The 16,044-nt window shown below is 38.3% G+C and overlaps 1 protein-coding gene across 13 annotated transcripts in view; it reads left to right on the top strand.

The window, feature by feature from the left end:
• Window positions 1-16,044, top strand: part of PKP4 (plakophilin 4) — a 228,825-nt gene that overhangs the window by 115,793 nt on the left and 96,988 nt on the right. For all 13 annotated transcript variants that reach the window (XM_073883809.1, XM_025855694.2, XM_073883803.1 and 10 more), the window contains one exon: window positions 9,403-9,515. In XM_073883809.1, coding sequence (XP_073739910.1) covers window positions 9,403-9,515 — 113 coding nt within the window. The remainder of the gene's footprint in view (window positions 1-9,402; window positions 9,516-16,044) is intronic.

Raw genomic sequence — 16,044 nt, 5'->3', positions numbered from 1 at the left:
GATTCCACTCTTCAAGAAGAATCCAGCTTAGTATTGAGTACATGTAATGGGCCAAGCACTTTGCCCAAGGGCTAGATAAGGGTTTGTAGGCATTCATGGGAGGGTGGTATTTCAGGGTTATGGAACAACATGAGAAAAAGCTTTGAGTGGTGTGTATAGAAAACCATAAATAGTTCAGTTTAGGTGCATGAGAGAGAGTGACAGCAAAACAAAAAGTATTTGGCTGAGGTGGGGAGCAGGAGGGCACACTACTTTGGGTCTTAAAATACAGCTGAGTTGACTTCATAAGTTATGGGTAAGGTAGGAAGGTCATGGTGCACAGTGGTTAACCCTATGGAATTAGCAGTCAGGCTCATTTGATTTCAGATCCTGGTTTTGAATGACCTGAGGCAAGTCAGCCCTCTATGGAATGAGGGTAACCCTGACTACTTTGCTGGCTGAATGGGGAGTTAACCAAGTAGTGCATTTAAAGCACTTAGCAGAGAGCCTGGAGCCCAGACAGCTCTCAGTATAAGATAGAGATTATTGATGGTTAGAATTGTGCTTTCAACAGATATAGCTAGGAAAAATGTGAAAAGCAGAGGCAAGGCCTTTGACCGCCGTGGTGGGGGGGAAGACAGAGAGGGGTTACTGCAGTAGTCCAAAGTTAATGTGAGCCTGAATTAGGGGGATTGGCAGGAACGGTGGGGAAGGGAATGGACTCAACCCATGTTAGACAAGTGGAGTGACAGGATGTAGGAAAGCATTTACCATGAGAAGTATGGGGAGTAAGAGAAAGGAAGGAAAAGGTAAAAACACTTATGGTTTGAGCCTGTGTGAGAGGAGAAGGGTGGCTCCATTAGGACATTGGTCCTTGAAGTTCTGCGTGCATGAGAATCTCCTGGAAGACTTGTTCAAACCCAGGTGGCTGGACCCTACCCCTTCTGATTCAAAGAAGTTTCCAGGCAGTATTGATGCTAATGCTGCTGGTTCAAGGGACACACTTTGAGAACCACTGCAGTAGAGAAAAAACACAGGAGGCAGGGGAGGTATAGCAGAATGGAGAACACACCTTCAGGTACAGCCAAACATTGAATCTAACCAGAGATAGTGAATTTGTATGTCACCTGTGTGATGGTCAGATTGCCAGGTGAGAGATTGAAGAGCCAATGGCAATGAGTTAGCATTAAGGTGACAGTTTTTTTAAAAGCTATCAGTGGTGCTATAAAAAATGCTTGGACTTTTACCTGTTTACCTTGATGTTCTCATCTGCACCTGGTTCTAGGCAAAAAGCTTTCCTTGTGTGTTTTAATGTAAACTTCCCTTCCTTTATTTTGACTTCTATCTAGTAAAGGAGCTTTGTTGACAGTGTTACAGATACGAGCCTGAGCTTTAGAATAAAAATTTAGAAGTAAACTTTGCTGTTTTCTCTCTGCTTCATTAAAACTGAAGGATAAGGTACCGAAGCTAGAACCTGGTATAATCTTGTGTGATTTGGTAGGATAAAACAATAAAGATCTTACTGTTGCTCATCCTTGTTGGAATGTTAGCTAGTGTAACAAAAAATCAGACTAGTAATTATATCTTGTATTTTTCTTTTATCTTAAACAAGATCTGTAATGTCAGAAGCAATGGGCATAGTGTAGGGCGCAGTCCAGCAGAGGTGTCCTAATCAGATGTACCCTTCATATCTTCAGAGTGGGATGAGGTCAGCAGTTTCCATTTGAAGGTTAACCCTTTGTGGTGTCCTGCCTTCTGTAAATATTCTGTCTGGACAAAAGTAATTAAAATTTTGTTTTCCAGTGTATAAAATTTATTACTTCAAGATAAAATTTATTACAATAAATGAGCTTTATTTTTCAATATTGCCTAAGTTGTGTTCTGCAAGACGGTATTGTTTTCTTGAGACTTTAATAGTTGTTCCTTGAAAAAGAAAAAGTGTGCTTGGTCTCGGTAAATCAAAGAATCGCTAGGTTATACAAAGGTAAGCTGATTTCCTATTGGTAAACTTCTCAGAACTTTTAATACGCTAGTGTTGCCATCAGTCTCCAAGATTTGGAATCTTCTGGGCAGCATTTCCCAAACCTTGTCGACCTGGAACCCCTTCCTTTCAGGGCATATTTTATGGGACACTGATGTTCTCATAACACAGTTTGAGAAAGGCAGTGTTAGTTGTTTAAGCCTTTTTGATTTTGAATTTCCTTTTAACAAAGGGAATTAGCCAGTACAAGGAATATCATGTCCATCTCCCTTGTACTGGCTAATTCCCTTTGTTAATAATAATTAATTATGTACGAATTAGGGACTTCCAAATAGACCTTCTAATGATTTGTCAGTTATTAAACTGTGATAGAAAGTCAGGACATTTAATCTCCTCTACCTTCCTGACTAGTTATTTGGAGGCTGAGAAGTTCAAGGGTCCTTTGAAAATGTGGTTCCTTTGCTTTTAGTACCAGCCTAGATTAAAGAACAGCATTTAGGATGTTTTTGAGGATTTCTTATTTGTTCTTAAATAATCACTTTTAAAATAGTTCCCTAGGCCTAGCTCAAGATCCTCAAAGGTATGATCATGACCATAATTTGCTCATATTTTGAAGATGAGAAAGAGGAAAAAAATGCTCTGGTATATCCTGAGAGCAGGACCTATTCAGCACAAATCTATATACTTTAAAAATCTAACATATTATTTGGTGATAATTAGTCTCTTAGTGATATAAAACTTTCTTTCAGCATACCAAGGCAGAAAAGTAAATTATTTTTTGGAAGATTTTTAAGCAAAAGTGATTGAAATAAAAATGCTTTCTTGCTTCACCACTGATGGCACCACATAATGACCATGTCCGTTTTCTTCTTTCAGTATAACCAGTGCTCAGTACTTCCTGCTGAGAGTTATAGGCATGGAAGGGCATGTTGACCCGTGGTGTGTTGTACATGGTCTGCTGGTGTGAAGTGATTTTCAGTACACAGATGCACCTCTAAAAATTTTTGTGTATTTTAATTTATATTAAGAAAATTATAAAAAGCTTTAGAAGCCAGGATTTTAATTATTTTAATACCCAAGACACTGTGTTTTCAGAACGAGTCAATTTAAAGAAAAATATTGGGCAAAAGATAGTACAGGTCACAGGGGAAGGAAGCAGAGATTGAGGAGTCCTGAGGTCGAGAAGGTGCTCTCTGATGAGAAACATTTGTGCCTTACACTGAGAGGAAGCACTCAAGAGTCAGGAAAAAGAAGCAAAACCCTGGAGGAGGCCAGAGGGTGTGGAGAGGCTAGCCGTGGACAGGAAAGGGCCACTCCCTGCACTAAATCTGGAAGAGAACTGAAGATTAGTTGAGTGTGGGGACAGGAAGGAAGTGGGATATCATTGCTCATGGCCTGCTCTGATGCCCACTGTTCTTTCTTAATTGTCATCATCACAGCAGGAGTAACTATGGTAGCTGCTCCTGAAGCAGTAAATCAGAATAACTAGAAGAAAATAGATAATAGTGATGCAAGTGGGTAACTGTGGTTGGACTGCATGGGCCGCAAAGCACAATGAGCTTCTGCACATATTTAGAAGAATAATGGTTTTTTTCAGTTAGGGAAAAAACACAACATACTAACATCAGGAATGTAAGAGGGAATGTGATTCCAGATCCCATCTGGCATGACGACAATGAAGAATATTATAAACAACTTTATGCTAATAAGTAGAGATAGTGAGGAGGCAGAACTTTTTGGTACTTCAGGTATGGGCTGTGAAGAATGTATAGTCTTCACCAGAGAGAAAGCGGCAGAAAAAGCAATATTTTCAGGAAACTACATTTCACTTAAAACCTTTCGAGTCTTAGTAACCCAGCGGTGGAGAATATTCTGAGTAAATAATGAAGAGTTTATAAGGAGAGAATTTGCAAACTGGAGTGAGGCTTCCATAGGGCACAGTTGAAAAGGGTCAGGAGATAATGTCACTACTGGCCGTCAGTGAGGACTTAAGAAGGGTTTGAGAGAGACTAGGAGGCCACAGGAGAATAAGCTATGCTCTATTTTCAGTGCCAAAAGCAGAGTCCTTGAAGCTAAGGTGGAGCTCTTCCTGCTTATTAAAGAAGATGAGAGTGGAAGTACCTAATGCTAAAAGCTTCTTGGGGCTTCTGGAAACCAGAGGAAGTAGACAATAGCCTCTGACTAGATGTGCAGGATCCACAGTGTTTGTTTGAAAGGAACACTGAATCACCAATTCAAGGCCTCATTGAGGACTGAGGTGCCTGGGAGTTTAGGTAAATCTAAATAAGAAGGGAATAAGACAGAGATTTCACTGCCAGTGAGCAGCAGGAACAGGTGGATATGTATTTAAAGAACTAACTAGAAGTCTCAGAAACGGAAAATATTGTCATTGGAAAACAAGTAAAATCTCAGGGCACATAGAGAAATAGTGAATTGAAAATAATACTGAGAAACTTCCTCTGAATATACCTCAGAGTAGCTAAGAGAAAATATGAAAAATCTGTTAAGACTCTTAATTTCTGACATACCCTAGCCAGTCCTTTACTTGAAGGAAACTAAATATGGTGAGTAAAATGTTTTGCATTGTTTTTTGTTTTTTGTTTTTTTTAAAGCAGGGCTAAGCTGGAAAGTAAAGAATTCACAGAAACCAAAACTGAAATGAAAGTGGGACTCTTAAACTAAGTAAGCACTAAGTAAACCTGGCTTTCACCTTGAAGGTACCTGCCAAACCTAGGTGATCTTGAGCGTGCCGTTTGACAGCGACATGCTACCTGCCATTTGAGGGCTGCCCAAGGTGGGGAGTCTAACAGGAAATCCCTTGCCCAAAGCTAAAATTTTACAAAACTACATTAGTGTAAGGGTAATAAGAAACTTGCTCCACAGAAGAGGACAAGCCTGGGTGCTGGAAATAGGGAAACATTCTCACACATGTGAGAATTTAGGATACCTATGATTTTCAAAAATCTAAATGACCAATAAACATACGAAAAGATGTCGGTTATCAGGGAAATACAAATTAAATGCATGGTAGCTTCCCATATTTATCAGATTACCAAAAAAGGAAGTGGGGATTTAAGCCCCCAAATGCAAATTGATGTCCATGAGAATGTGGAGAAACTGGAACGCTGTCATATACTGCTGACTGGAATATAAATTGGTACAACTACTTGGGAAAATAATTGTGACAGTCATTATCCAGTAAAGATGTGCATTACCTTCAGCCCAGCAATTCCATTTCTAGGTCTCTACTGTGGAAAAGTCAGGCACACGTGCACAAGTACAATGATGCTTATGTGGCAGCAGGCTTATAATTGCACACAATTGGAAACAACCCAAGGATTCATCCTGTTGAGAACATATAAATACATATGTTCAAGCGCTCTAGCTGTGCAATAGAATACTGCTGAGAAAGGAAAATAAATGAGTTCTGTGTCTACTGATATTGATATATCTCAAAATCATAATTAAAGCAATCTGCACAAGTCTGCACAGTATTACCACTGATGTAAATTATGTGAACATGCAAGACAATACTATAAGTCATCTATGGATCTGGAAATACGGAGTAGTAATTATAAAGTATTCACATGAATATTAAATACCAAATTCAGGTTAGTGGTTTCTTCTGAAGAGGGAGGGAGAGAATAGGGTCCATGAGAGAGAAACTAGGGTATTTCAATATATCTGTAATATTTTATTTCTCAAAAAACCTGAAGCAAATGTAGCAAAACATTAAGATTTGCTATAGCTGGGTCAGGTTCTCCAAAGCTCATTGTGTTATTATCCATACTTTTTCTGTGCATTCAAAGTATCTCATGGTATTTAAAAATCAAGAGAGAAAATTTCTCTCTTTATATAAAAGGAGGCCAAAAAACAATACTGTCTTAGGATGAGTGAGGTGGAATTTTGGGTGCAGAGTATTTATTACAGATAGACACTTGTGGAGGAGGGGGGAAGGAAAAGCAGGATTGAGTAGAGGAGACGTTCAAATGCTCTGCAGGCTGGCCCAGCCCACAGGGAGCTCTGGAGGAAATCTGGGCCTTGCCTTTGTACACCCACCTCAATCAGTGGCTGGCTGCAACCTGCCCAGAGGGCATGCCCTTGAGCCAGGCGGTTCTCTGCCTCTGAGGCACCCCTGAGGTGGCTGATAACTGGGCAGCAAGTCCTTCCTTGGGCTTCCTGCCCAGCTCTGTCCACCATATAAAGCATGAAAATGAAGTTTTTTTCCTTCTGTTCCTTTGGCTCACTGTCAGAAAATATTTACAAGTGTATTTACCTGAGAGAGATGAGGTAAACATAAAAAAAAAGCTTTCAAACACATGTGAACAGACTCCATTTTATAGCATATTAGTAGCCTTGACTTTCTAAGTTTGTTTATGGTCTTGTATGCCAGAATTTAAGAGGAAATTGTCATATGCTAAATCATTGGCAAATGCTTTTAACATTATTTTCCTTGTCTTCACAAAGGAGAACAAATATAGGGTCCCCTTATAATTCAGATGCCCAGTTTTGGATGCTGATTTAAGGATTAGCCTTTACAATGTAAGGTTGAACCAGAGTGTGTGGTAAAATATAAATTTTAAATTTATAGGTGGTATCTCTGTGTAATCATCTTAATGAGAATTATTTTAGAAATGATGAGGTGTGTTTTTGTATGACCATGTAATACTGTCTTCCTCATCAGGCAATCTAAGAAGCTGGTAGAGACAGAATTGTCAAATATTTATATCCTGCTCACCCATCTTGGTGCTAGTCCCAAATGGGTGTTCTAGTTATGTTTTGTAGGTGTAATATTTATGATTTTGCAACAAAGTATACATATGTTTTCCTTGTAAATATTCACAGGTATTAGGTAACCTTTACAAATTCCCTGCTTTATATCTTCCTGATATTCTGCTTTCAGTGCTTTAATGACATCCTGCTTATGAGAAGTGTGAGCAAATAATGGGCAGAATTATTTTTATAAAAGTAGCTGGTGATGTTCAATATTTTAGGTCCATGGCCAGTAGTGATATAATGCGGACTTTACTCAGTCTGTATGAATGTTGAAGTAATTACCCAATTTTTAAATGAAAAATGTAGCTACATCATGGGTACATTGATTCTCTTAGCAACTCGACTGCCATAAATGGTTTCTATAGGTGCTTCACTCAAGATTTCTAGTTGACTGACATGGCTAGTTATGTAGAAAAAGGTATTATTAAGCAAGTATTTGTGAATTCCCACATTTGTAGCATGTAACAAGGGCTGGAGAACAAGCTATGAGGTTCAACTTCCAGAAACAGTGTCTAAATCTGTGCCACAAAATTGGGTAAAGAAACCACCAACGCTGCCGCCAAGCGTCAACATAGCAGTTTGCGTGGAGGTCATTTCTGTATTAGGAACTTGACCTTGATGCCTGTTGCAGGGATTGCAGCAAGAAGGTGAAAGAAAATAAGCTTCGTGTTCTGATGTCAGAGTCTTAGTTTTAGAACCTGAGTCCACAGTCTGACATCTTCTTGGCAGAGCCAGTCACCGTATCTCTGCTTCTGAGGGAAGGAATTATGGGACAGTAAGTTCCAACTTCTGCCTTCAAGTGGGAAATTTCCCAACCATTTCCTTGAGAGGATGCTCAAAATGTCATAGGCAGCCACCAACATGATAAAAATCCACTGAAATGGAATTTTTTTGTATGAATGAAAATTTTTTTCTGTACTAATTTGAAACATACTTTAATCCTACCCTGGTAACTTTTGGCCATCGCCAAATGAAGAAAACACAGCAGCCCTCCATCCCTAGTAGCCACTGAACTCAGAACACAAAGGTAATGTGACGGCTGTGAGGATATTTTTGGATTCACAGATGGTCCTTTTCTGGCCCAGCTTGATACAAGCAACTGGTCTTCTGGGATAAGAGTGTATAACAAACAGTTGAGTAAAATAATTGAAAGAATGGAAGTATGTCACAAGAAATTGGATGTTGTTTAAGAGCAAAGTAAGACCAAATGTGAGATAAGCATAAGACTATTTGCCCTTAAAATCAATTGTCGTAGCCTGATACTGAATGTTGTACAGTTATTATCTCTCTGGTCTGTCCTTGCTGAACATTTATTAAGAACAGAGGTCTAGGAAATGTTCAGCAGAGGTCGGAAGCGTCCCACTTTGATCATATTGTACAACATTTTTGAGCCAACTATTATTCATTCAGGCCATGTCCTATATACCCACACCAGCTGGGCTCATTAGAAAAGTATTCTCCGTATCAGAAAGCAGTAAGGAGTTCAGGGACTGTATCTTAAAAATTATTCTAAGAATAGTTTGGAGAATTTACAAAGCCTATGCTGTGAGTAATAGCATGTTTGCCTGATTCCACAGGGAGCTAATACACTTCAATTAAATTGTTTTAAGTTTTTGCATGGCAAACAAATATGTATATATCGTCATAAATAATTTTTAAGGTAGTTTTATTTCTGATTAGTTTCTAGGTTTAGGGTTCATAGACTGGTATTTTGAACTAGCAGTCATTGTCCAATTAAACTACTTACAGTTCGGCATTTGCTTTGAGTAGACTTGCAAGGAGATAATATGGCACAGGGGAGCTTGAGGTGTTACTTGTGGCTTAAAGCCTTTGGAGTATACTCGATTTGATCTATAGATGTTTTATAGCATAGCATCCTTCCTATTAGAATCTTGTCAAGGTAACAGTGAGATAAGTACAAATGAAGTTAAAGCCTCTTCCCCTATGATAGAACTTCCTTGCCTTCATAATGCGGCATACAATGAATAAGATCATTTCTTTAAACAATCTTCCCAGCTTTTAAATACAATTTTAAATTCTATATTGTGGCTCAGACTTTATTTTTTTCTTCCCTTCACACAGTGACACATGAACAATGAACATGTTATTTCATAACAATAGAAAAATTTTATTGCTTATATTGCAGATAAACATAGCAAGACTTTTTGTAGAGTTGGAATGATTTTTTTTTCCTCAACAATTAAAGGCTCTGTATCAGACATGTTAAAGTGATGCTCATGGGAATTTACATTTTTTCAATACAGTATGAAGGACAAAAAAAGTTAGCTCCTAAGGCTGTAGAGCTTACATTGGTTGGTGGGCAGCTGATGTAGACATATCAAGGACTCTGCAGACCTTATATTTAATAGAGCACTGTAGCAGAAGTACTGTTTGCAAACCTCAATTAGAAAAACAGACAGAAAAGCAAATAAATATCTACGTTTCCCATCCCAAACAAAGCTAATATTCTAGTGCCTTTCAGTTTGAAAAAAGTACAAATCAGTAGGTTATCTAGGCCCACAATTCCACCCAAAACTTTTTAATTTCACGAAGCCACACTAGATATAATGCTATGTTTTGGGTATGTTCCTGTGTTTCCTGTGACATGCATTCACATATATATCTGTCTTGGCGCCTTATATGCCTTTTATTTCCTTGAATCACAGGAGCTTCAGTTTCAACGACTCACCCGAGAACTGGAAGTGGAAAGGCAGATCGTTGCCAGTCAGCTAGAGAGATGTAGGCTTGGAGCAGAATCCCCAAGTATCGCCAGCACCAGGTACAGGGCCAACGGCTCTATCTTCTTACATGCCTTCAAGTTCCATGCCTTATTAAGTTGTCCTGGATGCAGCAAATGATTCTCTTAGTGTTGTCACTGTTAACTTGCCTTTCTGAATTGGACACCAAAACTGTCAATTTATTCTAATTTGAGAAGCCTCTTGCAATATTGATTACCCTTCAGTCCCGTGCTTGAAGTGTTTTATATGGCATTGGTAAGTTTCTGTATGCTACCTTTAGAAGTTTGATTTTTTATATGTAGACACAGTTAATGGATGTTTTTCACAGTTAATTACTAATTATTTGGCAAAGCTAATTGAGTTTGAAAACCTGATATTGATTTTTTTAACTAAGAAATATTTCTAAATGATAACATTTAAGTAGCTTTTAAAAATGTTTTCATTTGACCTTGAGTTTTTCTAGAACTCTGTCAAACCACCATACAAAATAATTACTAGATGAAATAATTTAGTGTATTCACATAATAAATTGTAAACCAATATATTACTGAAAAAAGCCATGTTTAATCAGAATTATTGTTTTGTGTTTAAATAGCCTCATAAGCTATTTAAAAACATCATTATTATAAAAAATTAGTGCCATAAGCACCAAATGGTGAAATCACTACTTACCCTATTTGTGGATTTCTTTCTTGTTAAGTACATATTCTAGTAAAGCCTACCATAAAATAACTTCTATTGCTTGCAATTTGAAGCTTGGTTTCTTTACTCCTATGTAGGTATGTACCAACAGTAACTTGTCTCTTTAGTTATTTCTAACATAGTTATTGTTCTACTTGTCAGTATCATCTATTACTCTTAGCCAACAAAGCCTTCTTAGTGAATAGAGTGCTCTCTGTAGTTCCTCCATTCTGGCTAATTATTGCTATGGATTTAAGAACATTAGGCTGTTAAGTTGTGTTCTCGTGAATTTTTTCATCTCTGACCCGTAAGAGTTGTGCATATTGGTATGTTTAGTAAGGCATAAAGTATACAAATAAGATTAATAAAACTTTTAAAACATAAATATTAAATTATGTGATCATTTTTTAGTTATCCACGCAGTTTTGGGGGTTTTTTTTGGAAGGGAAATTACATGCAAGGAGTAAAATTGTAAATCAAATATTTCTAACTCTGGTTTTGTAGTTACTCAATGAAATAAATTTATAAAGGAAGTTAAAATTGTTAAAATTAATTTTAATTCTATTCAGTATTTTTTTTCAATATTTTTAAAAAGCTATCTGTACCTTTAGCACCAAAAAGAACAATTCACAAACTCAATAATATGGTATTGTATATTTTTCCAAAGACATAGACCCACAGATTTAAAAATACATAATTTTATACATAGAAAATTTAATTCAACATTTAACAAATTCAGTTAGGACTTTTATTCTGGCAACTTAGCTAATTAAACTAACATAGAAATTCTCTTGATAAACCCATAGAAATACTTGATATATCAATAAAGCAAGTCAATACATTGAGAAAATGGCAAAATAGAAAGGAAAACCCCCAGATACTAGAAATAGGAAGGAAACTGAAAGCCAGAGCCAGAAGCATTTGAGCTACCTCTGCAGGAGACCTAGGGACAGTCAACCCATCCCCTCCAAAAGCACTAGAGTCTTAGATTTAATACCCATACAGGGACCCAAGAATGAGGCCTTGTATATGTTCAAGATGGTGCATGTGTACTTAAGATTGCTGTATTAAGCTATGACCCTCAAAGGGCTGCACCCATGGTAAACTCCCAAGCTCGTGCCACATGTGGATTTGGAGCCCAAATGTAATTCTTCACGTTGTTCAGAATCACCAGCTGAGAAACTGGCATCACTAAAGATGAGCTCACAATCAGATATTCTAAAACTTGACTCAAAAACACCCAACAATAAGTGAGAATCAACTGAAAGAAGGGTATGATTTAAAACTTGAAGAACGTGCTATCCTTGGAGAAAGTATGACAGGTGTGCACAATATGGCAGGTACAAGGATGTTCATTATAGCATTATTTGCAAAAGTAAGATATGAGAAAGAACATAATTATCATCAGGATGGAAATGGGAAATGAACTGTGGATAAGTGGACTCAAGAACAGTTAAAATGAAGTAATTACGTTACATGTATGAACATGAACATCTTTGCAAAACAGACTTCTGAGTGAAAACCACAAATTGTAGAAGAATAGATGTAGGAGGATATCACTATGAACATATTAAAAATATATGCAGCAGCACTATATAATATTTAAGCAGTGTTCGATATTGTTCATGAATGTATGTATGTGTAGTAAAAGTATAAAAAACATTTTGGACTGACACCAATTGAAGATAGTGGTACCTCTAGGAAGGAATGGAGGAGGAAGCTATCAGAAATTAGGCCTTAGCCAAATCTGTAACATGTTATTTAAAATTTGACATCTAGAGTAAACATGACACAATATTAACATTTGTTTAAATGAGGATGGTGGTTGATATGTGCATGGCTCTTAGATTATTTTCTGCGCCGTAAGTTTTAAAATATTAAATAATTTTAAGGTTACATAGTTGAATTAGCTAATTCCATAGGTTTGTTTAAAATGTTAGCAAAAATACATGTTATAATATTTACTCTGAGTGATTTTGGTGTTTTGTCTCTTGATCTCAGTGCCTAGTGTGGTGTGTAACGTGTCACTGGGCTCCATCAGTGACTTTTGGGTGAATGAATGGATTCTGCAGAAGGGGAAGTTGGGTTGACCAGAGAAAGGGGGAAAGCATGCACAGAGGTATATAGGATTCCCCACTGTGTTTGTATTGGAGCACCAAGGATGTGTCCTAAAAGGGCCTAATGACTTAGGAGGTTGGCAGGGTAAAGCTGGCATCTGATTGGAGAACTGGGAACCAAGGTGATGATAAGTAACCTTCATTAGGTCTTAAAGGAGACCTGTTGAAAGTTGTTTTTGGAGGTAGTTGTCCTGGTAGTGTAGTGCATAGGTCAGAATGAAAAGAGACCAGGCAGCAGGCCAGGAAATCTGTTACGGAATCTTAGGGTTATGAGAAAGGCTGGTTTTGACATTCAGTGAACACTGATTAGAATCATAAATGATCCGTTTTAATTGTCCTACTCTCATCTCACACTGGATTCCCATGTATTCTTGATGCCCCCAACATAATGCTAACCCTTCCTTACAGCCTTTCCCAAGTTTCTCTGTGAAGGTGATCTGTCTTCATCTGAGCTCATAGCTGTTTGTGCCTTTGTCAACTCTCTATGAGGTGGTAAGGCCCACCCCACCCCCACAGCCCTGGCACAGTGCCTGGTGCTCAGCAGGCAGGCATCCAGACGCATGCTCATTGGACGAATCATGAACCTCAGCAAAGCCTCGTGTTTTAAGCTCATCAAGTAAGGGTGCTCCACCATGAGGTTATCTACTTGGCACCTGTGGGTTGCTGCCCGCCCTTTCTCATATCTACCCTCTTTCAGTGTGCTTTTCGGTGGGCCACAAGAAGACCATTGACACACTTAACTGTGCTCTGTGACCACCCGCTTTCCACACTAGCAAGGAGCCCGTTAGAAAGCAATGTTAGTGAGGGAGCATAGGTTTTTGTCACTTGAGAGACCCCTCTGTGTCTTCCGGTCCCCACCAACTGTCACTCTCAGAACAAGAATCTAAAGATAAAGAAAAACAGAAATTAGCTCTCAGACCCAAGGCCTCTTTCTTGTTAGCCATTGCTGATGTTCTCAAAGGAAATTAAAAGTGGGACCACTGCTTATGGCCATGAAGCTTCCTTTGGATTCAGGTTGTTCTTACATGAATTGAGTTTAGCCAGCAAAACAGGGGATTTGATAACTAGTTATCTTTCATATTGTTTTATTTAGATCCTCTGTCAGCATTGGTAAGGTGACCTGTAAGGTTTTCTTAGGTTTCCTAGTCCAAAGATGGTGTTATAATAACACAAAGGGAAATGAAAAGTATATTTTTCTTTACTTTTTCTGTTGTTCAAAGCATTTTCTGTTATTGGCCTTACCCTTTGAGTAAGAAGAAGGAGGCAGTGGCATGAGGTCTTATTTAGTAAAGGATTCTTTTATTGTGATGAATAATATACCATGGAGCCCTCTCCCAAAGGAGTGGCTCTAAAACTGAGCAGTTTGGTTCCCTCACACTTGTAGTACCAATGATGAATTTTTAACCCATGCCATGAGATGTTCTCATTTTCTAGGTGGAGAAACTGAACCTCTGTTTATTTTTATTTAGGAACAGTATCCTGAAAAGTGAACTGCCATTGGCAGTTTATTTGCAGTATGCCTTGTTGCGAACTTAAAAAACAGAAATCATTAAAAATCATTTTAAAATCTTAATGATTAAAGTAATCGCTTAGTTTCTTTATTAATGCCTCCTTGGAAATCTAGTTCTAAACAAGGTTAATAACCCCATTTCTGATACGATTTCTCATTTGCTTTATTTACTCCAAAAAAGCTCTAATAACCCAAGCAATATCAACATATAATGATCCTTAATCTGGAATTGATGGTGCTTATGTCCTAAGATGATATGTTAAGCCAAAAATAATCATTGTGACTTCAAAAAGCCTGAAAGTGAGTTATGAGATTAGTTAATAGAGAAGTTACAGCCTGTGTGCTTTGTGCCAAGTATACTTTAGTTACCTATGTATTTAATATTTCCCCTCATCGAAGGTAGGCTATGGAAATAATAAGGAAATCACAACTTTTCTCCATTTATAATGACTACAGTATAGTTCTTTATATATTTAATATTCACTTCATTTAAAGTGAGCTATGGGATCAATTGATAGAGAAGACACCACTTTTCTTCATTTGTTTTGAGTATACTATAGTTATGTATGTATTTAATATTTTGCCTCATTCCAAAAGTATTTGAAACCTCTTTTAAAAATACAAAAATCAAAAATGGAGTGAGGAAGTGAGAGCAAATGGAAGATAATGATTAGAAAAATAAGATGAAACCAAGGTAAGATAGTATAAACATGTATGTTGCTAACATTCCCTGCATTTGCTAAAAGTAGGGAGCCACTTTGGCTCTGAGTGACCTAGTACCCATCCTAAAGAGAGAAACATGAATGAATTATATTCAAAATGTCTGTTGGATAAAACCAAACCAGGTTGCTCAGGAAAATCTGCCATTCCTGGGGCCAAGACTTGAGTGCTTTCTCCTGTGAGTCGCCACTGAGAGACCACTTGTGATGTGGCAAACAGCATCCTTGGTCGTCTCTCTCTGTATGAAATCAGGCTCATAGGTTTCTTTCTTATACTGCTAAATGGACTATAAATAGATAGAATAGCACCTTACCTGGATGTAATTCTCCAGGAGGCCAAATCTGACACTCCGGTTTCACTCAGAGATGGTATTTAGCATATCATCAGATGGATGGGTTAATTTCAGGCCCCCAGTCAGGCAGCATGCCACAACGACTGTTTCTGTCTGCCATGCTTTTTATGGTCATGGGTAACAACAGGTCCTGTGTCACAGGCCACTGTGCAGCTACCTGCTGTGTGTGCCCTGACAAGGGACATGGCCCTCATGGGATGCTGAGGTGTGTACAGCTCATCTCAGGAGAATCTCAGCACAGTTAACTCAGAGGGAAGTTTGCTCTTTCAGCCTCTTGCCTCCCATGGGTTAAGCAACAACCTTCAAATTCAAATTTTGATGAGCATGGAATGTATTCTTTTTCTCCTCGCAGCATCATCAGTGGGGTTTCTTTCTGACATTAGTCTAGGTTAGATTTCACTGGGGGATAAGATGACAGTAAAAGGTCCCGGTAGCCCACAGTGAGGGGTCCAGCTCCTCACCCCAGGATTTCCCCTGCCCACCTCCGCTCCCAAGGGCAAAGGAAGGGACAGGGGTGGCCAGAGCAGTATTCTTCCTCTGTTTTGGGGTTTTGGTTTTATTTTGTTTTTTTACTGACTGTGGAGTTAAATAATGCTCATTTCAGACAACTTGTATAATTCAAAAAAGTATAGAGTAAAACCCATAATTCTACCATTCAGAGACAACCATTTTATTTTCAAGTCACGCTTATTGAAGTGTAATTTACTTAGAGTAAAATTCACCGTTTGTAACATACAGTTTTATGATTTTTGATATTTTTGGCATGTGGTTGTATAACCACCACCACAAAGAACATTTCCACTAACCCCAAAAAAGAGGCAACCACTTTTAAGTGTTTGCTGAACTTCATTCTCTTCAATTTATTTTTTTTTAATTTAAGTTTGAGGTCATTCCCCCTGGCTACCCTTGTGTCTTGTTCCTAAAGTCCCACTTTGACATGCCAGGCCTAACTTTTAATGGCTCCCACTTGCCTGAGGAATTCCCAATGGGACAAAAAACTTGAGGCTGAGGGGCGCCTGGGTGGCTCAGTCAGTTAAGCGTCTGCCTTCAGCTCAGGTCATGATCCCAGGGTCCTGGATTGAGCCCCGCATGGGGCTCTCTGCTCAGCGGGGAGCCTGCTTCTCCCTCACACTCTCCCTCTGTGCTTTCTCTCTCTCTCTCTCTCTCAAATAAATAAATAAAATCTTAAA

The sequence above is a fragment of the Callorhinus ursinus genome, unplaced genomic scaffold (genome assembly GCF_003265705.2).
Source record: "Callorhinus ursinus isolate GAN/ISIS: 27379988/994484 unplaced genomic scaffold, GSC_fseal_2.0 scaffold2, whole genome shotgun sequence".
NCBI classification, from domain to species: Eukaryota; Metazoa; Chordata; class Mammalia; order Carnivora; family Otariidae; genus Callorhinus; species Callorhinus ursinus.
This window is presented reverse-complemented; position numbering and strand designations above follow the sequence as displayed.